Source organism: Canis lupus, chromosome 16 (assembly GCF_048164855.1).
Source record: "Canis lupus baileyi chromosome 16, mCanLup2.hap1, whole genome shotgun sequence".
NCBI lineage: Eukaryota > Metazoa > Chordata > Mammalia > Carnivora > Canidae > Canis > Canis lupus.
The window spans coordinates 38,326,685-38,347,171 of record NC_132853.1 but is presented as its reverse complement, the minus strand read 5'-3'; the positions used below and the strand labels follow the sequence as shown (position 1 = coordinate 38,347,171).

The window sequence follows — 20,487 nt, the reverse complement described above, 5'->3', positions numbered from 1 at the left end:
GATTCTTCTTTTTGCTTTTTTTTTTAATTTATTTTTTAAACTTTTTTTTCTATTTTTTTTCTTTTTTTTTTTTTTAGATTTTATTTATTTATTCATGAGAGACACACAGAGAGAGAGGCAGAGATATAGGCAGAGAGAGAAGCAGGCTTCATGCAGGGAGCCTGATGTGGGACTCGATCCTGGGACTCCAGGATTATGCCCTGGGCCAAAGGCAGACGCTCAACTGCTGAGCCACCCAGGCGTCCCCTTCTTTTTGCTTTTACATCAAGTCATTCTCTGAGATCTGTCGATTCTTCTTTCGAAACGTCTGTGTTTTTCCTGCATCCACCACCAGCTAGTCTAAGCCTCTGTCAGGTCTTCTCTGGGTAAAAGCACTAGCCTATGGGATGCCTGGGTGGCTCCGTGCTTGGGCGGCTGCCTTCAGCTGGGTTCAAGTCCCGCTTCAGGCTCCCTGCATGGAGCCTGCTTCTCCCTCTGCCTGTATCTTTGCCTCTCTGTCTCTGTGTGTCCCTCATGAATAAATAAATAAATCTTTAGAAAATAAAATAAAATAAAAGCACTAGCCTGTGATCTCTTGCATGTTGCTTTTGCCCTCTCTCAATCTTACCCCCACTTTTTTCCCCATGGCAGCCAAAGTGTTTTAAACGTAAGTCTCATTTGTTGGAGTGCTAACACACCTTGCAATGGCTGCCTTGCCTAGACTCTTGACTGACCCAACAGAATCTGGTCTTTGGCTGTCACTTCAATCTCATAACCTTCTAGCCACATGAGCTTCTTTTCTGTTTTCCAAAGATGCCAAACTTGTTCTTGCCTTAGGGCCTTTGCACTGGCTATTCCCTCAGCCTAGAACAGTCTGCCCCCAGGTGTTAGCAGGACTGGTTCCTTCTGGTCACATAGGGTTTCATCTCAAATGTCACATTCTCAAAAAGGCCTTCTTGGGATCCCTGGGTGGCTCAGCGGTTGAGCGCCTGCCTTCGGCCCAGGGCATGGTCCTGGAGACCAGGAATCCCACATCAGGCTTCCTGCATGGAGCCTGCTTCTCCCTCTGCCTGTGTCTCTGTCTCTGTCTCTGTCTGTGTGTGTGTGTGTGTGTGTGTGTGTCTCATGAATAAATAAATAAAATCTTAAAAAAAAATAAATCAAAAAGGCCTTCTCTGACCACCCAATCCAAAGTATCCTTCTTCTCCTTCCTCATTCCCTTACCCCCTCTTCCTATTTACATTATCCAATTATATAACTCCACATGTGTGGCTACATGAAATTGTTTTTTATGTTTTCCCTTTGTTTTTAATGTTTGATGTAATAGAGGCTTCCAAAATCAGAAACTTAAAGGTTTTAGAAGAGCCTTATCTCTACCTCAGAGTTCTCTCAAAGGGAGAATCCTGCTTTGTTAGGATTTTATCCTATTTTATTTTCTTTTATTCTAAATTTCTTCATCTTTTTTTTTTTCAAAGATTCTATTTTTACGTAATCTCTACACCCAATGTGGAGCTCAAATTTACAACCCCGAGATCAAGTGAGACTCTGAGACTCTTGATCTCAGAGTTGCTGAGTTTAAGCCTGATGTTGGGTATAGAGATTATGTAAAAATAGAATCTTTGGGGGGGAAAAAAGAGTCGCATGCTCTACTGACTGAGCCAGCCAGGCACCCCTGAATTTCCTCATCTTCAAATGAGGATGCTCATTTAAAAAAATGATCCCAGAATTATAGTAAGGACGAAATGAAATAATGTAGTAGAAAGGACTGATCTATCAGATGCAAAGTAGTATTAGCACTAGATTGCTTCTGGTCAGCTTCTAGAGAGCTGAGTGGTTGTTTTGTTCCTTTCAGCTTCCCAATCATTATCAACTGGGTGCTCAACTCCAGGGGATACTATTCATATTATATTTAACTTGAAGAGGCACCGTTCACAGAAAATACAATATGAATGGTGACTCCTGGAGTTCTGCCTTGCCTCACTTGGTGCTAGAACTAAGAACTCCGGAAATGTTTGCTAAATGAGTGAGTAAATGAAATCCAATTTTACTTCTTGTTCATTCCACTTCTTGAAATAAAAAGGAAAAGTTGACCCGGGGTGGAGAGTGGGAGAGGAGAAAAGCTGTCATTAATCTTACACACACTAATTATGCATCCAGCTACAAGGCTTCAATGCTTCAATGAGATGGGTATGTGAATGTATCCTGGTGGTGATGTAGGGAGGAGCTGGTGGATATTAGAGCAAGTATCCTATTCCCAAAGGTCCTCCTCTTGATTTTCTTTGAAATATTACACCTCTCCCATCTCAGTGTGGTCTGAATCACACTGGTGATTCCACAGCCCTGGATTTAGTACCCAAATCCTTCCGTTGGATTAACGTTCATTCATTGAAAAGAAAAGAAAAGAAAAATGAGTTCTTAGGGGCACCTGGGTGGCTCAGTGGTTGATCCTAGGTTCTGGGATCGAGTCCTCATTGGGCTCCCCAAAGGGAGCCTGCTTCAACCTCTGCCTTTGTCTCTGCCTCTCTTTGTGTGTCTCTCATGAATAAATAAAAATAAAATCTAAAAGAAAAAAAAAAGGGATCCCTGGGTGGCTCAGCGCTTTAGCGCCTGCCTTCAGCTCAGGGCGCGATCCTGGAGTCCCGGGATCGAGTCCCACGTCGGGCTTCCTGCATGGAGCCTGCTTCTCCCTCTGCCTGTGTCTCTGCCTCTCTCTCTCTGTGTGTGTGTGTATCTCATGAATAAATAAATAAAATCTTAAAAAAAAAAAAAAGAAATGGAGTTTAAATTCAAACTAGAATAAGCAGGTGTGAGAGTACGAATTGTACAGACAAGACTGAGCCAGTAGGGGTGAGAAACATGGCCCCATGGGTCTGGTGCAGGGGCCAGATCATGCAGAGTTTGTGGAATTATGATTTTATCCTGAGGTAATGGGGAGCCCATAAAGAATTTAAGAAGAGGGACAGACACCTGGGTGGCTCAGGGTGTGATCCTCGGTCCTGGGATCGAGTCCTACATCAGGCTCCCTGCGAGGAACCTGCTTCTCCCTCTGCCTGTCTCTGTATCTGTCATGAATAAAATCTTTAAAAAAAAAATTTTTTTTTTAAGAAGAAAAGTGACACAGTCCAATTTAAATGTTAACGGACTGGATGGGGACAAAAGTAGGGGCAGAGACACACACTCATAAACTGCGAGTGTCTCGGCGACAGATGATGATGTCTTTAACCAGGATTGTGCCAATGGAGATGGAGACAAGTGGGCAGTTCCAGGTATCTTAGGAAGCGAATCTCCAGGGGTCTGGTGACAGAAAAAGAACCTGTACTTCAAATAAAGAGAGCATGGAGAAGAAAGAGGGTGCGTGTTCATACCAGACCAGTTTATTTTCCTCCTTAACCCACCTGGCGTCTCCCTTCCCTTAACCCAGTCGCCTCTATATATGGAGATGATGGTAAGACGAGGGGCGGGGCAGGCGCCCACAGAAATCCGGGCACTTTAATTTAAAGTGGGTGGACGTCACCGGAGATCAGACTAAAGAACACACGGAACTTCCGGTTACTCCGGAAGTGAAGACTCCTAAGCTCCTCCGCCGGCGGAGGGCCAGGTTGAAGGGATGGCCGGGCGGACAGCACGGCTGGTGTTGCTGGCTGGCGCAGCCGCGCTAGCAAGCGCCTCTCAGGGCGACCGGGAGCCGGTGTATCGCGACTGCGTGCACCGGTGCGAGGAGCGGAACTGCTCGGGGGGCGCTCTGAGGCACTTCCGCTCCCGCCAGCCAATCTACATGAGCCTAGCAGGTAAGCCCCACCCCGCGGCAAGCCCCGCCCTTCGGCCTTGGCCCCGCCCCTTGCGCCCCCAAACAACCTCTGAACCTTCGCTTCCCCTGGAGTCCCTTATGACTGTGAACCGAGGCCCAGGGTGGTTAGAGCGGCATCGGCCAGTCTTTTTATTTATTCAGTCAAATAGGTATTTATTTAATGCCCCTGGGTACTGGCCCTAGAATGACACTGAAATCAGATCAGTGCCCAGCCATTTGAGGTCACACTCCTCGCGGGGACATTAGCCTCCAGTGCAAGGTAGAGGATGCTTTGAGCCCTAAAGAACCCTTAGGTCAGGCAACCGGAGCATATGGGGGAGGAAGGAGTCGTTTCTGGCTTTAAAAAGGTGGGGGCAGTGATCATCTTAGAAGGACTTAAGGATGGATACATTAAATTTGGGCCTGTGGCCATTAATGGTCACCTGGTGGGTAACAGGTGTCACGGCAGGTCCGGTAATTTTCACAACCCTCTCAGGCAGTTTCCTTTAACCCAGTTTTACAGTGGGGAAACTCGGAGAGGTTAAGTGCCCTGCCCAAAGTCACACAGTCAGAAAGTGGTAAAGTGGTGTTTCCAGTTCTAGCCCGTCAGACTAGAAGTTTGTTCTCTTGACTATCCCTTTGCATTCCAGAGGGAACAAAAAGAATGGAGGCCCTGGGCAGATGTGCGCATATACAGTAAGCCTGGTTTACTCAGGGAGCAGGGTGCAGGGTACACACAAAAAAGAGTATGGGAAATAAAGTTGGGAAAGCAATTTGGGGCCTCAGAAGTTAGAGTGGAAGAATTTGGGCTTCATTTTCACAGGAGGGGGAGGTCAGAGGGCAAGAGTTCCTCCTTGGCCAGTGAGAGCAAAGCCTAAGTTCATCAAGAGCAAACATAAACCCACCTAGCCGTTGATGAGTTCAGCAGATGCCAAAGTTCCCATCTGGGTGGAAGGAGAAGAGAAGACACGTCTCTGTTTGCTCACTCACTGTACACCCCCATCCCCTAAACACATACACAAACACCTTTCCCTTGTGTGTGTGTCCTTCCATCTCTCATATATCCAAGTGGGAATGTAGACTTTCCTCTGGTTCTCTCCAACCTGCAGACCCTCTTAGTTTGGGTCCCACTTGAGCTCTCTCTCTGTGCCTCCCATGATGGGGAGTTCACCAGGTCATGTTTCTCTGTTTCAGGCTGGACCTGTCAGGACGACTGTAAGTATGAGTGTATGTGGGTCACTGTTGGCCTCTACCTCAAGGAAGGTCACAAAGTGCCTCAGTTCCATGGCAAGGTGAGTTGGAGGGTCAGGGTAGGGATATGGTGACAGCGTGGTAAGATACCCTTTAGGTTAGACCATACTGTCCAGGCAGTCTGAGTTGTGGGGTAATGGATGCGTATTTGGGGCAGGTTCCTATTTTCAAAATCTGCCGGTTTTCATATAATCAGACAGAACCAGTGTGTCCTGGCTCTGGATTTGGAGTAACAAAATCTGGGAAGCTGTGTGATCTCAGAGAGTGGTGGTGGGCTTCTTAGGGTGGTGGCATGTTCACCTTGCTACAAGGATAGATTTCCTGACCCTCCACAGCATGCTTTCTTTTGCTTCTTCAGTAGTGGTCTGGATTAAAATAGTAATACACCCTCAGGTTGCCCAAGTCATGGTTTACTAGTACTTTTTCTTTCTTTCTTTTTTAATTTAAATTCAATTAGCTAATATATAACACATCATGAGTTTCACATGTGGAGTTCAGTTATGCATCAGTTGCATGTAAGACCCAGTGCTCATCACATCACGTGCCCTCCTTAATGCCCATCACCCGGTTACCCCCCCTTCCCTGCTAGTGCTTTCTCATCCAGAATGATCTTGTTCTAGACTATTGAGGTTGACAAGAATTATTCTCCCCAGTTTGTCAGAGTAAGCTGAGGCTCAGAGGTCTGTGGGTAGTAGAGGAGGAGTATATCAGAACCTATTTTCTGGGTGGCAAGTTTATGCTGTTTCCACCAGGCCATATGAGCCATCTACACTGGCCTACCTGGCCTTCCTAGAGACCAGGCTTACCGTGCTGTGAATGCTGGCCAGGACAGAGGGAGGGCCTTTAGCTAGGGACTGGAGGAGGGCTCATGGACCCTAAGAGGGACTGTCCCTGAGGCTTTGGCCAAGGTCCAGAGCGAAGCAACCAGCTGAAGGCCTGTTGATGTGGCATGTCAAGGAGCAGCAGGTTGGGGTAGCTGGGGTTGCCTGCCCCTGAGGCCCTCTCCATGTGCTCCCTTTCCAGTGGCCTTTCTCCCGGTTCCTGTTCTTCCAAGAGCCAGCTTCTGCCATGGCCTCGTTCCTCAACGGTTTGGCCAGCCTGGTGATGCTCTGCCGCTACCACACTTCTGTGCCAGCCTCCTCCCCCATGTATCCCACCTGCGTGGCCTTTGCCTGGGTAGGTAACTCGGCAGGACTCCTGCTCTACACCCTCGTCCAGGAAGGAGGGACTCTTGGATCCCCGTTCTCACCCAACAGGACTTCCCTTCACGTACCTTCCCCTCTGTTCTGCAGATTGGAAACTGCAGCTGTGGGTGGTTAGGCCTAGGGAGAAAACAGAGAAGGGACTGAATCAGATCTTACCTTTCTAGCAGAGTCCTAAGCTGGGTGTTTGGAAGGAAGGGAGGAAGAAGCCACTAAGAGACCCAGGAGGGCAATTTACAAGCACAGAAGGAAGATGAGTGGTAGGGAGCATGCTGGTAGGGACCCCTCTGGATGACTTAAAGCCCCCTCCATCTCAGCCCAGGAGGTATGGCAGCTGTAGCACTCCAGGCAGAGCTCAGCCTGGTCTTCGACCATCCCTAAGAAGCTGAAAGAATGTTCCATGTGGGTATCCAGAGAGGGCTCTGAGCTTCACAGTGTGACCGGTCAGTGGAGCCAGTATCGAGGGCCTGAGATTGTGTGAGAAGCATGGGCCAGGGGACAGCTCTGAGCTGTGACAACCTTGGGGAGGGTGTGAGAGTAAGAAGTTGCAACCAGAGCTCCCTCTGTAAGCCTTAGGGAAATGGTCTGTGCTCACTCACCTGCCTGCCACCAAAGCAGTAATTCATGTATTGAGCACCTACAGTGTGCCAGGCACTTTGCTGAGTGCTGGAGATCCAAAAGGATGTAAAAACAGACAAGAGGCACCTGGCTGGCTCAGTTCATAGAGCGTGCAACTCTTGATCTCAGGGTCATGAATTCAATACCCACGTTGGGTGTAGCGCTTACTTAACAAGGACCAAAGCCAAAAACCAGGTTCCTGCCCTCTGGTAATAACCACACAAGCACACGATTGAATGTAAAAGCACAACTCTTGAAAAGTGCAGTGGAAGAGATGTGCTGCAGGGTGTGTGATGGGGCACTAGACCAGACCAGTGCCAGGCAATCGGGGATGCTTCCCTGAGGAGGGAGCCTTTGAAGTAAGATTGGAATGATGAATGAACCTTAGCTCCATGAGTTCAGGGAGAGTAGGGGGAGCCATCCACACAGGAGACTCAGAATATGCACAGACAGAAGAGAGTGAGAACTAGGGGCTCCTGGGTGGCTTAGTCAGGTGAGCATCTGCCTTCAGCTCAGGTCACGATGGAACCGCATCCGACTCCCTGCTTGTCCCCTTCCCTCTGCCTGCCGCTCCCCCTGCTTGTGCCTGCTCTTTCATTTGCACTCTCTCTCTCTCTCTCAAATAAATAAATAAATAAATAAATAAATCTTTAAAAGATAAATAAAAGAGAGAGTGAGAACCTGAAAGGCCAGGAAGCCTGCCATACAGGAAGCCAGGGAGTGGGTGAGAGACAGATGCGCAGGTGGGCAGTGAATGGGGCCAGGCCCTGGAGAGCTTGGGGGCACATTAACACTTTCCACCTGGATTTTCAAAGTGTCAGGAAGAAACGAGGGTCAAAGGGAAGAGGTTTCCTGAATAGATATGCTTGGAAAACTCATCCTGGCTACTGTGTAGCAGACAAATTGGAGGAGTAGGAGTGGATGCAGGGGGCTAGTGGGTTTTAGTACAGGGCACAGTAGCTAGACAGGGCGGGAGTATGGGTCTTGGGAAGGGGGTTGTTAAAAACTATGTTTGAGCTATGTTTTGAGGTGATTAACATTTTTAAAAATTTATTTCTTTAACACATGCATAGCTCTTTCTGTATGTCAGGTACAATTCTAAGTATTTTATAACCTCATTAATCCCATCACAAGCTATGAGATTAGCAGTATTATCATCCCGAGGTTATAGATGGAAACCAAGGACTGAAAAGGTTAAGTAAAACCTGTCCTAGGAGCCAGGGTTTGAACCCAAGCGCCTGGCTCCAGAGTCTGCATTCTTGCCACCTTGACTGTGCTGGCACGCCGCAGCAGTAGGTTTGGTGAGGAAGGAGCAATCCAGGACAACCCAGTGTTCCCACTCATGAGAGATAGAAGCTGTGCACGTGCATGAGATCACCAGGAGTTGCTGAGGGGGTCTAGGATGGAGCCCTGAAGGGCCCGTAAAACATGAAGGTTAGATAGAGGAGAATGAGCCAGCAGCAGACACAGGAGTGGCTGGAGGGCTCAGTGGAAAACTAGGATATTGTATACTTGGGGAGCCCTGGGACAGGAACAGGGAGGAGTGTGGAAGCTGTTCTCTGGAACTCTGCTGGACAGTCAAGAGAACTGAAGGACACCCCAGGGTCTGGCTACACCAGTTTCTGAGGACCTTAGGAAAACTGGTAATAGGGGGGCTGCTGAGAAGTCCAGGCCGAGCCTCAGACTTAAGAGATGGGCATCATCAGGAGGGCAGTGGGGGAGGCCATTCAGCCTCTGGAAAATGTTGATTCTAATTTTTTTCTATTTAACAAATATTAATAATAAGTGTTAGGAATTACATAATAGGCATGTCCTAAGTACCTTACATGTATTTTTTTTAAATTTTTATTTATTTATGATAGTCACAGAGAGAGAGAGAGAGAGAGGCAGAGACACAGGCAGAGGGAGAAGCAGGCTCCATGCACCGGGAGCCTGACGTGGGATTCGATCCCGGGTCTCCAGGATCGCGCCCTGGGCCAAAGGCAGGCGCCAAACCGCTGTGCCACCCAGGGATCCCACCTTACATGTATTTTCTCATTCAATCCTCATTATACCACTGTGAACTCTAAGCAAGGCTCAGAGACGGAAAGCCTTGTCCAAAGTCAACAGCTCACAAGTCAGTGACTGGTGGAGACAGGTTGGCATCCAGGACTGACTCCAGGGCTGTAAGAGCACTTGGCTCCTCCTCTGGGCTGTCTCCGTATACTGATAAACGTCTGTTGAGCATATGCTGTGGGGAGAGACAGAGGTTAGTCCTTGTGGAAACTGAGGTCCTGGCCCCAAGGAGCTAAGTCTAGGGGGAGGGGTGGGTCCAGCTGGTCTGGGAGGCAGAGTAGGCAGAGCCCTGGGAGTAGCAGGTTTGGGAGGGGAGACCATGTCCTCTAGTGGAGAAGTCTGCTGGGGAAGCCCAGAGACGGGGAGAGACTCCATCAGGGACTTGCAGGCCTCATAAGGTTTAGATGCAATACAGATGAGGGGAGAAGAGATCGGATTTCTGCATTTCCGGCTGGTAGCACAGCAGGAGCAAAGGGGTGGAAGGTGGAGGATATGGGACCTACATGGACAGCCTTGGATAGGTCAGCCTGGCCACAATGTGGCTGAGTGAAGAGGAGTAGAAGGAGGTAAGATAGCACAGAGAGGGCCCTGAGTGCTGAGGGGCAGGTGCTCTTGTGTAGGCGGGGGCCTGGCATCTGCATACCCTGTCCTAAGCATGGATGCGATATTTAGTCTTGGCCAAGAAAGCAGAGAAATTGAGGAGGGTACACCTGTCCCCTTTCCCTTGGGGGTTCTTCCAGGATCACTGCTTTCTGGGCCCATGGCCTTCACCCCCTGCCCCCACCCCTGCTAGCGAGCACTGGGCAGCCCCTGTCTAAACTGCCTGAACAAAGCTTAGCGCCTCCTTGGACAGACCCATGGGTCTGAGGGGACCCCAGGGGGTCCCAGCCTTTGCCAGTTATCATGCCACAGCTCTCGTCTTGATCTCCCTGATTCTTGGGTCTTTCGTCTCACTGGTCGGCCACTCAGCTTCCTTCTTTGTGAGGGTCGGGCCTCCCAGTACCCTGCAATCTAGTCTACTGAGGACCCTTTGGGACAGAGCAGGAGATGTTTGATTGAGAGAAGGTGGATACCTGGAGGCTGTGTCTTAGGACATCCTATGGGATATGGGGTTTGGGAACACGGAATCCTCTCATGCTGGCACAAAGTCCTGGAGGGAGAGAGTCTTGGTGCCCACACTTTGTTTCATGACCAGTTTGGATTTTATACTTGATCTTTAGTCCTGTGTGCCTGTGTTTGCAGGAGGGAGGGCTCCTGAGCTGAATGAAGGGTGTGGCAGTGGACTTTGTATTGGGCTGGGTCTTCTGGAGCCAGTGGGGCTCCTGATTTCTGTTGGGATAGGTTAGGAAGGCATTTTCCAGGCTAAGTCTTGAGAGGGTTGGCTCAGTCTTTTCCCCTGGGAAACAAAGAGACCCTGCCCCAGCAAGGCTAATGAAGCTTTGGCACAAGAAGGCAGCCTCCGCCTTGACATTTGGACCTGGGCTGGGCATCTGCCAGGCTTTGGGGGAGCCTGCCAAAGCTCTGCACACCATAGACCTTTGACTTCTGGCACATGGGGGCCCCTGCCCTCTGCAAAGCCAGGAGGCCAAACCAGTTCCCTGCCCCTTCATCCAGTAAGGAAAGGTCCTCAGAAGTAGAGGTGAGAGAGTGAGGGTGCCAGGAAAGCCCAGACTGTCCCCACAGGATGATTGATGGAGGTGGGGACTGATTGTGCTCTACCACTGCTGTGGAAACCACGAGAAGAGACAGGCCAAGCCTGCAGCAGAATGATGGTGAGACTTCAGAAAGGACTTCCCGCTGGTCAGACGAGAGCCAGTGGAACAGACAATGGCAGGAAATCAAGGGATCCTTTTGGATGGTAGAAAAAGCCATCTTCCTCCCATGTCCATCTGCCTCTTCCCCTCTTCTGTCTCAGGAGTGAAGTGGGGCAGGGTTGCCCTGCCCAAGGCAGGGGGTAAGACACTGTGGCCTGGGGGGGGGGGGGCGGGCAGGATGGCAGCAGGCGTCATATTTAACATTCTGCCTCCCCCACTTCTGAGACACTGAGCTATTTAAAGCCCCACATGTCCCCACCACCACGGTGTCAATGACAGCCCCGAGCACTGGGGCTTAGCACTGGGGTCGAATTCCTGACAGATCTGGCTCATTTGGCATCCAACCAGTTTCACGGCTGTGATATTTTTGTCTCAATTTTCTTATTTTCCAACAGACTGAAACAGCCTCCTGCTCTCCCTCACCCAGCCTTCCCCCGTCCCCCTCCGTTTCCACCCTTGTTGGCATCCTGCCCCTGGCCTCCCCCCTTCCTCTGTGTTTACACAAAGCCCAGCGCCCTCCTGGCCTGCCTGATTGGCCAGTTACCATTGGCCCCCCCATTCTACTCAAGCTTGGCTGAAGAGTCCCGGAGCAGCCATACTCTTGTGTCTGGGAACCTTTCCCTTCCTTCCACTTCTGTGTGTCCCCTTTGCTTGAGTCTTGATTACAAACTCCCGGGGAAGAGAAATAGTATCTCTCCAGTGAATCCTGGGGAAAAACTGGCATTTATGGGATACCTACTGTGTGCCAGGCGGCCGTAGCAGCAACCATTTACTGAGTGGCTTCTTTTTGCTAGGCATTCTGCAGACCTCATCTTAGGACCCTCTGATGCAGTGGGTATTATTCTTAACTCAATTTGGTAGATGAGACAGCTGAGACTCAGAGATTTCTTTTGGTTTAAGATCACACAGCTATTTAGGGACTAAGAACTTGAACCCAGGGTCCATCTTCTTATGAAGGCTGTGGAAGTTCTGCCCCCAGCATGAACAGTGGGGTGGGCCTGGGCAGCGGTGGGGAGACTACCTCTTCTCTGCCTGGACTTCCTTGGCCTTTGGAGACAGTGGGAGGCACACTTGGCCTCTTTGGCCTTGGGTCTGTGGAGAGATGTGAGGGTCCCATTCTGGTCAACAAATTGGGAAGAAACAGCACCTAATGTTTTGCCCTGTCCTGGGCGCTGTGCTACACACTGCACTTGTATTGCTCGTTAAATCTTTGTGAGTACTATGATTATTTCTATTTCACAGATGAGAAAACTGAGGCGCAGCAAGGCTAAATAACTTGCCCAAGGACACACAGGAAATGCAGAGCTGAGTTTGAACCCTGGCAATCTAACCCTAGGGCGTGCATACTTAATGACACTGTCTTCCAAGTCTGCAGAGAGGGTCAGAAGAGGAGTCCCTCATAATGGGACACTGCCTGGGGTAGAGGGGGCTTTTTAGGGGTGCAGAGTCCAGGCTGCAGGTGGGTCACTGTAAGTGGAAGGTACCTCAGGGAGGCCATTGAACAGAGGACCCCGCAGCTCCCACTCTGCCCCCTAGAGCTGAGCCCTGGTCCCATGCTTCTTCCCACCCCTGCTTTCAGGGCCAGAGCCACCACTTAGCTCAGGTCTCTTGTCACCTCTCCCTTCCTGCTGTGGGTGACAAGGAGGCCTGGTTGGCTGCCAGTCCCTGCTGCCTTCCCCTCCAACTCCCTCTCATGCTGGCTCCAGGGCCACTCTCTTCCCCGAGGGTGTCCCTATTCCTGGCCTCCTGGGCCCTGCCTCCAACCCTGAGTCTGCTCTGCTCCCCATGCTGACCCAGAGCATCACAGGCTTTATATGGGAGCAATGTCTGAGAAGCCACCCATCTTCCAGCCTCCAGACCAAGCCCCCTAGGCCATCTTTGAGAAAGGGGCAGCGCCTGGGACAGGACTGGATGGCCGTCTTCAAGAGAGCAAGTAGCCTGACCTAGAATAATCGTCTGATGTCAGGGTTGGAAAGGGAGGAAGGATCACTTAGGCTAGCCCCTGATTGATTAGTCGATTAGTCACAAGGGGAAAAAAAAAGGTAACAGGAGGAGGCAAAGACCCACAGGGCAGGGTCTTTGTCCAGAGGAGCAAAGCCAAGAGATGCAGCCTAGGACCCAGGCCAGACAGGCTTGCATGGGGCCACCTGAGCCTCCAGAGACTTCTAATGCTGACTGCCTTTGCACAGAGCCTTGCCTGTCTATACACCTTTGCTTTTCCCATTCTCTCATAAGCCCTTTGGGGCCTGCAATGAGGAACCCATCCTGCTGTCTGGCCTTCCTGCTGCAGTACTGGATGGAGAGGCTTCTTCCCTGCTTCCTCTGGCCCGTGCCTGGCCAGGTTTCCTGCTGTCCTGGACCCAAACGAGCAGCTCCTGGCCTTGACCCATCCCAGGCTGACTTGTTCCCCCCACCCTCCCTAGAGCAGCCCTCCCTATCTCCAGTGCATTCCAGGCCAGACCTCTGGCTGCCTGTTTTTTCCTTTGACTGGTTGTCACTGGTTTTCCAGCCCAGTGAAGGAACCTCCACCCTTGCCCACCATCTTTCTTTTTTTTATTTTTATTTTTATTTATTTATTTTTTTTTGTCCACCATCTTTCAGTGATCTGGGCCTCTGCCATGAACACAGCACCAACTCCCACAAGATCTAGAATTCATTTACAAGATGTTTTGTACTGTCCCTTTGCAGTTAATTTCCAGAGAAAAGGCCTCAAACATGCTCCTGGGCCCTGACCCGCCACAGCCCCTTCTGCCTTCTGCTCCTCCCAGAGCTCTGGAGCAGCAGACACTGGTCTGGCGGGTTGGGCCGGCCCACCCAGGAGGAAGCTGGGCTCAGTTGGCCAGGCTTCTCCTTAGAGACTTGGCCCCAATGGGATCTGCTCGAGATCTCCCTCGCTTGCTTTGCTTGGGACACACCCCAAGCTGGCTCGAGCCCCTCCACTCCACCCACTTCATTCCCGCCCCCAGAGGCTGAGGTCACCAGCTCCCCTGGCCCGGGTGGGGCTGTCATCACCTGCCAGTTGGGGGAGGAGGCGAGGCCCCCTGGGGGCTGTTGTGTTAGAGATTGAGTAAGCAGGGAACTTGGCTCTGCCGGAACTGGTTCCCAGGCCAGGCCGGAACCTGTGGAGGCTGCAGCCCCCGTGGCCTGGGGGGCTCAGGGTTTCGGGGAAGCTGGGAGCATGGGTTTGTTCTGCGGGCTCCAGGGCCAAAGGTAAAAGTGTTTCACTACTCCAAAGAGCCCCTTCCCCAAAGTGAGACTCCTCTGAGAGCTCTAGGGCTCTTCCCCACCTCCCCACCTCGGGACCCTATGCTTACCAGCCCCTCCCTACAGGTTTCCCTCAATGCTTGGTTCTGGTCCACAGTCTTCCACACCAAGGACACCGACCTCACGGAGGTGAGCGGCCCTCTGACTCCATCTCCTGTTTGGGACAGTCCCAGAGGAGCCCAGAAAGGGTGGGGGCCCCTCTAGGGTTTCCTAGGGACTCCATTTACCCAGCACTTGCTCTGTGCTAAGCATCTTTAACCTATTCGTGCACTTGAGCCCCACCTGACCCTTATGAGGTAGATGTGATTATTGGCTCTTAACCGATGAGACAGCTGAACCTTGGAATGGCAAAATCGCTTGCCCGGGTCACCTGGCCAGTAAGGGCGATGCCTGGACTTGGGCCCACAGCTGTGGACTCGAGGCTGTGCTCTGAGTCCTGCGGCACTCGTGCATCCTGGAGCCCTAGTGTCCTAGCAGGCACCTCCACCATGCCTCCAACACCTCGCTGCTGAATACATTTTAAAAAGTTGTATGATGTGAATACAAGAGTCAGATTGTTAAATTCAGGAGTGAAACAGCAATAGGCACAAGGAGCAAGAGACCTAGACACCCCTACTCCCACCTCCACTCTGCCGCCCGTAGCCCGGGGACTCCCATGTCACAGTATAGCTGTGCCTCCAACGCCCCTCCTGGCCCCATCCCAGGGTCGTCTCAGCGCCCTGCCCACACAAAATTCTGTCCCCTTCCCCCTCCCTTCACACTGGCCCCTCATCCAGCTCTCCCTGTCCTCAGAAAATGGATTACTTCTGTGCCTCCACCGTCATCCTACACTCAATCTATCTGTGCTGTGTCAGGTGAGCCCATTTTGGCCCTGCAGGGGCAAAATCAGGCACTGGGGGCAGAAATGATCACCTCGCCCACCCCTGGGGGTGTTGTCCCTGGGGCCTTGCACCGCACACAGGCACACACACACACACCCTCTGGGCTGTTCTGGATGGGGACTTTGGGGTAGAGCTAGGGGGCCCTGGCTCTTTCCAAGGAGCAGCAGCACTTGGTCCCAGGCCCCTGGGGGGATTGGAGGCCTGCTTGGCTGGCCAGTTTGGGTAGGGGAGGAGGGCAGTGGCCCCCACATACTGACGTCAGGATGAAGGGATACTTAGGGAATGCTGTTCTGGGCATGGGCCACCCTCCATCTGAGCGGCTCTGGTTGGCGAGGCAGGACCGTGGGGCTGCAGCACCCGGCTGTGGCCAGTGCCTTCCGGGCCCTCCTGCTGCTAATGCTGACTGCGCATGTCTCCTACCTGAGCCTCGTCCATTTCGACTATGGCTACAACCTGGCAGCCAATGTGGCTATTGGTGAGGCATGAGGGGGGAACTGAGGACCAGGGCGGGGGTGCGGGGAAGGGGAGGGACCTGGACCATGTGTAGAACTGCTGGCCTGGGGTGGAGGTAGGGATTTGATGGTATTCCTGGAGAAGGTTCTAGAGAGGCCCTTGGGGTGGGAGAGGGGAGGCTGGGAGGAGAGTCTGAAGATGGTCGTGGGGTCAAAGAGCATGAGGATAGGGGAGGCTTGGGGGGAGTGGCGGGGGACGAGGTCCCAGGAGTGAGCCTCTCCCCACCCCCACCCCTACCCCCACCCAGGCCTGGTGAACGTGGTGTGGTGGCTGGCCTGGTGCCTGCGAAACCTGCGGCGGCTGCCTCATGTGCGCAAGTGCATGGTAGTGGTCCTGCTGCTACAGGGGCTGTCCCTGCTTGAGCTGCTCGACTTCCCACCTTTCTTCTGGGTCCTGGATGCCCATGCCATCTGGCACATCAGCACCATCCCGGTCCACGTCCTCTTCTTCAGGTGGGTGCTACTCCCTGTCCCTTGTGCACCTTCTTTGTGTCCATCCTCACCTGCTCCTTGAGGAAACCAAGGCCTCTGTGCGGCTCACCCCCTGCTAGCTTGGTTCACCCCCTGCTAGCTTGCCTACACTTGCCCCCACGGGGTGCTTTCAGAGCCATACCTCAGTGGGCTCCTCCCTCTGCCCACAGCTTCCTGGAAGATGACAGCCTGTATCTGCTGAAGGAATCAGAGGCCAAGTTCAAGCTGGATTGAAGGGCCTGGGGGTGGGTCTGCCCCACTGGGGATCCTGCCCTCTCCCAGCTGGTTCCCCTCCTCCCCATGATCCTTGAGATGATTTTCTTCCTTTTAGCATCTTGAACTTGGACATAAAGGGTATGGGCCCAGAATCATGTCACCGCCCATCCTCTTGCTTGCCCCCACCTGGCCCTCACAAGCCTTGGAGTCTGTTCAGACTTGGCTTTCTCAGCATCTGGAGTTGGAGGATGGACAGCCCCTCTGGTTCCTGGAGCAGAACTGGAGTAGAACTGTGTTCTTAGCTCCACCAAGAGGAGAGCTGCCTCTGCCTCTCCATTAGCCCCTTCCCCACGTCCCCTCAATGCCAAGGTGGTTCCTACAGCTGTCTGTATAGCTGGGAGACCAGGTATACAGGCTTTTGGGGACACAGTGGGGTCCCCTTCTGTTACCCCTTGCCCTCCTCCATGGCACCACTAGGTGGCACTAGACTCTTGCTCTTTGGCAGCCCAGGTCCCAAGGCAGGTCTCCTCCCAGTGGGATCTTGAGGGACCCAGCTGCTAGGGTTGGGGGTTGCCTCAGCCAGAATCCCTGGAGGCCTCATGGCATTCCCTCTCTGGGGCCAGAACCCCAGAGAGCCCAGGACGAGAATCCCTCTGGCTCCTCTGCTGCGGTTCTGGTTAAGACCCTGCCCATGAGTGTGGAAGGAAGTGTGAGCTAGACAGTGCATAGGTGACAGGGTGGTGGGTGTGGGCCTGCATGTATGAGATGCTGGGGGGGACAATGTATGTGAGCATGTGGGGAGAGTGGGGTGGGTGTGAGTGGTTTTAAAGTGTGTGTTGCAGGACAGGTGGGTAAGTGTGGGTTAGGGCAATATGCATAGACTGGGTAAGGTGAGTGTGAGTGTCACATCATGAGGGGAGGTTGGAGAGAAATGGAGGATCAGGTTACTACGAAAAAGTATCTGTTAAGCACCAGCTCTGCACAAGGCCCCAGGTGGGCAGAGAGCCAGGATATCTGAGCCAGCGGGGTACGAGGATCCAGGCCGCATGGGTGTGTTCCTGTCCATTGCCCCCACTTTACAATACTTCTCTAAATGTCAGAGCGTCCATACACAGCTCAAACCACCCTCAGGAACCAGCCTCTCTAGAGCAGAGGAAGGAAGGGACACGGGGATCGCCTGGGCCTCTCCTGCCTTCCTGTCTGTCTCCTCACCTAGACTTGGTTGGCCTCCCTCTTCTCTAGGCTCTACCTGCTAAGCCCCTTTGTCCCGGTCTGGACCCTAGGGGTGGGGGACAATGTGAGGGAGTAGAGGAGAAAGCCTGTGGCTGGTTCTGGTTTCCTGCCTTCCCAGAGCACGTGGGGGCCGCGCTGTATCTGCACCCTGGTAAAGGTGACCCCTGCAAGTCGCCAGCAGCCCCAGCACATTCCTGTTCCACAAGGATAGGATGAGGAGCTCCAGAAACTTTCCATTCAAAGGCACTCTCTGTGATCGGAGCCTGGGTTCTTGTTCTTTCCCTGCGCCCTTGTCCCTCCCTGGGGAGTAGGAGTGCTATGCTAGGACTTCAACCTCAGACTTGGGTGGCCTGTGTTTCTTTTGATATTGAGAACTATTTTAAGGTAGGAGGGTAGCAAGGGACATTTTTAATAAACCAATTCTGAGCCTCACCTACCCTTGTTCAGCTTGTTTGTGTGAATGGTGTGGGGTGGAGGGAAGGAGACAGCTGGCTGGGGGCAGTAGGCAGGTGGGGGTGAGGATGGCAAGGAGCAGGTGCAGAGCTGGGTGGAGCTCCAGTCCAGCTGTGGGGGGCCAATGAGGGGTCTCTGGGGGAGGGAACTGGTGGTGCCTGGATTGTAACCCCTTCTCCCTGCACTGTCTACTCCAGTCTCCCGATTATCCTCTCCTCCGCTTCTGGTCTAAAGTAGGCTCTCCTACTATTACTTAACCTTTCTTAGCTTCACCTGCAAATAGGACAACAGGACCTGCTGAGTGTGAGGACCCAGCAGGCCTGGCACATAGCAGATGCTGAATGAGCTCCCTCTAGCCTTGACTTTCTTTAGTTTGGGAAACGAGTGGTAAAGAAACCTGCCTTCATGGAAGCTTCTGGGAAAAAAAAAAAAAAAGGCTAGAGTTGGTGGCTTCCACACCCCCACAACCCAAACAGAGCTCTGGGCCCTTGTTTCCCAGGAAAGCCACAGACAAAGCTGACGCCCAGCAAGAGGAACTTATTTATTAGGTGCCACCTCTCATAACAGGGAATCTGTGTGTATGTTAGCTGTCGGCAATGGGTGCCCTGGGCCATCACACCCCCTCCTTCTTCTGGGCCCAGGCGAAGAAGATGCCCTTGACGTCGTCTACACCTGTCTGAAGGCAGGCAGGCATGATGTAAGTGCGCAGGTCCCGCACCTCGTAGCCACTACGAACCAAGGCCTCCAACACCTCCTCCTTACACACGGGTACCACTACCAGCCTGGCCTCCCCAGCCAGGTACCATGACTCCTCCAGGGCCCCGATGAGGAGGAGGTGGCCCCCAGGTCTCAGCAGGGTGGTGATGTGGTCCAGAGCCCTCTGGAAGCTGGGAAGGTCTGGGCTTACAGCCTCCAGGCAGAAGGCAGAGACCAGGGCATCGGCAGGCAGGGGTGACAGGTTCCCAGCACCCAGGGGCTGGGGCTGGTGCACATCGATGTGCAAGACCCGCTTCACCCTGGCTCGCAGCTGGCGCTCCTTCTCCCGCCAGGACTCACTGTGCAGGGGCAGGACCGGGGCTCAGGGTCACTCCACGCTTAGTTCTCTGTTGCCCGCCCCCCCACCCCCCGCCACTCCATGGGAAGCCCCCTTACCCCTTGCCCTCGATGAGGCAGACGTGCTGGCTGTACATGCTCCAGTCGAAGGCCCCGGGTTCCTCCCGCAGCCAGAGCCCCAGCTCCTGGCGGTTCACCTCCAGAAAATCTGTCATGGTGATGTCCTCAAAGTGAGTGCAGGCGCTGAGCAGCTGGTATATGGTGGGGCCTGAACCAATGTCGATGAGGGTGCGTCCAGACACCTCACCTGGGGGGGGGGGGGGGGGAGAAGAGGAAGGCCCTGGTGCCAGCCCTGTCCATCACTCCCTCCTTTACCTGCTTCTGGCAGCCTCTCTCCCTTCTTCCTGGGTACGTGTGACTCCACTGGAGAAAGCCTCAGCCAACCTGGGTCAGAGTCCTGGCTCGACCGTGCACTGACGGGCCTTGGGAGAGGGACTTAACCCCTCTGAGATTCAAGGGCCACACCTGCGGGGCCATTCCTGCCGGTAGGTGCGGCGTAGGTGGGGCTGCCCGGGTCTCCCTTCACCCGGGTCTCCTTCCCGCACTCCCCACTTCACTTCCCCACGCCCTCCCCGCGGGTGCCTCCCCTCCGCCCTGCACCTAAGGGACAGCGCTTCTCCTCTCCTGTTTTCACCTCCTCGCTACCCCTCTCTGCTGCTCGGTCCCCAGGTCCCCATCGGGGTCTCGCGTGTGCCCGCTTAGCTCCCCGATGGCTTCTCGTCCTCCCGCCCGTTTCCCCGCGCTCACCGGTAGCGAAGGTCTGCGCCAAGCAGCGCAGCTTCCAGGGCCCGACGCCGTCGGGGCTGCTCAGGTCCCCCCGGGGGGGCGCGTAGTTGTTGCGGAGGTAGGCGCGCGGCTCGAAGCGCTGGTAGGCGGAGGCGACAGCCTCCCGGCCCCGGGCCGCGTCGGGGGCCGCGTCGGGGGCCGCGTCGGGGGCCGCGCCCGCAGCGGGACTCGGGGCTGCCGCGCTCATGCCGCCGCCGCCCGCGCTGTCCCCGCGCCTCGCCGCCCCTTTATGTGCCGCGGGTCCCCCGCCCGCCCCTCCGCTGCGGGGGCGGCGGCCGCGCCTGGGGCCGCCCGGGGCTCCGCGCTCTGTGCGCCCCACGCCATCCATCTCCCTTAGTGTCCGAGCGGCAGGCACTCGGGGCGCGTGCGGGCGGCCCGGGCACGCCTGCCACCCTCCCCCCAGCCCTCCGCAGCCCCCCCGCAGCTGCTCCAGCAGCCCTCCATCCTTTGCCTCACCCTGCCTGGTCCAAGCCAGCTTCCTGCCCCCGCGGCCCTCAGATGCTTGCCCCCCAGTCCCCGGCCCTTCCCGTCGCTCTCCTCCAGCCTCCCGGCGCCCCAGCCATCCCTGTTCTCTGGCCAGGGGTCCAGTCAGCGCTCGGCCAGCGCCCCATCCCCGACCCCGGGCCCAGCCCATCCGGCTCTCCTCCTCCCAGACACCCCGTCCAACATCCCCCCTTCCCTTGGTCAGGTCACCCCAGCTGCCCCCCCGCCCCTCCTCCAGCCCTTTTCCGTCCTTTCCTATCAACCCCCGGCCCCCAGCACCCCCCACCCCCACCCCGGAAAGGACAGTCCGTTCCGGCCTCCGCGGCGGTCGCCCGGGGCCCCCGCGGCAGAGCTCGGCCCCGCCCGGCC

General features: G+C 54.0%; 2 protein-coding genes across 4 annotated transcripts; one reads left to right on the top strand and one right to left on the bottom strand.

Annotated features, from left to right (window-relative positions):
- Nucleotides 1-3,505: 3,505 nt before the first annotated feature.
- On the top strand, nucleotides 3,506-17,715 carry PGAP3 (post-GPI attachment to proteins phospholipase 3). 3 transcript variants are annotated; one of them, XR_012008991.1, is made up of 8 exons: nucleotides 3,508-3,767; nucleotides 4,961-5,058; nucleotides 6,041-6,193; nucleotides 14,037-14,099; nucleotides 14,747-14,824; nucleotides 15,190-15,326; nucleotides 15,612-15,816; nucleotides 16,005-17,715. XR_012008991.1 is itself a non-coding variant. In XM_072780402.1 (8 exons), the coding sequence occupies exons 1-8, from the start codon at nucleotides 3,587-3,589 to the stop codon at nucleotides 16,066-16,068; spliced, it is 963 nt and encodes a 320-aa protein (XP_072636503.1). In that variant the 5' UTR covers nucleotides 3,511-3,586; the 3' UTR covers nucleotides 16,069-17,715. The 3 variants fall into 3 exon arrangements, 2 of the variants coding, with proteins under 2 accessions (XP_072636505.1, XP_072636503.1); XM_072780402.1 differs by having other exon boundaries at nucleotides 3,511-3,767; nucleotides 14,763-14,824; XM_072780404.1 differs by lacking the exon at nucleotides 6,041-6,193 and having other exon boundaries at nucleotides 3,506-3,767; nucleotides 14,763-14,824.
- Nucleotides 17,716-18,253: 538 nt separating this feature from the next.
- PNMT (phenylethanolamine N-methyltransferase) lies at nucleotides 18,254-19,823 on the bottom strand. The gene is made up of 3 exons (XM_072780405.1): nucleotides 19,597-19,823; nucleotides 18,889-19,096; nucleotides 18,254-18,791 (listed from the first exon to the last, which is right to left on the bottom strand). The coding sequence occupies exons 1-3, from the start codon at nucleotides 19,820-19,822 to the stop codon at nucleotides 18,350-18,352; spliced, it is 876 nt and encodes a 291-aa protein (XP_072636506.1). The 5' UTR covers nucleotide 19,823; the 3' UTR covers nucleotides 18,254-18,349.
- Nucleotides 19,824-20,487: the final 664 nt, after the last annotated feature.

Bases quoted from the DNA above. Each gene is read 5' to 3' on its own strand.
- PNMT (XM_072780405.1), bottom strand. From the start codon at position 19,822: ATGAGCGCGGCAGCCCCGAGTCCCGCTGCGGGCGCGGCCCCCGACGCG. The intron at 19,097-19,596 runs GTGAGCGCGGGG...CCCCCCCCCCAG, and splicing joins GGCGCAGACCTTCGCTACCG to GTGAGGTGTCTGGACGCACC. The intron at 18,792-18,888 runs GTAAGGGGGCTT...GCCCCTGCACAG, and splicing joins TGCCTCATCGAGGGCAAGGG to TGAGTCCTGGCGGGAGAAGG.
- PGAP3 (XM_072780402.1), top strand. From the start codon at position 3,587: ATGGCCGGGCGGACAGCACGGCTGGTGTTGCTGGCTGGCGCAGCCGCG. The intron at 6,194-14,036 runs GTAGGTAACTCG...CCCTCCCTACAG, and splicing joins CCTGCGTGGCCTTTGCCTGG to GTTTCCCTCAATGCTTGGTT. The intron at 15,327-15,611 runs GTGAGGCATGAG...ACCCCCACCCAG, and splicing joins GGCAGCCAATGTGGCTATTG to GCCTGGTGAACGTGGTGTGG.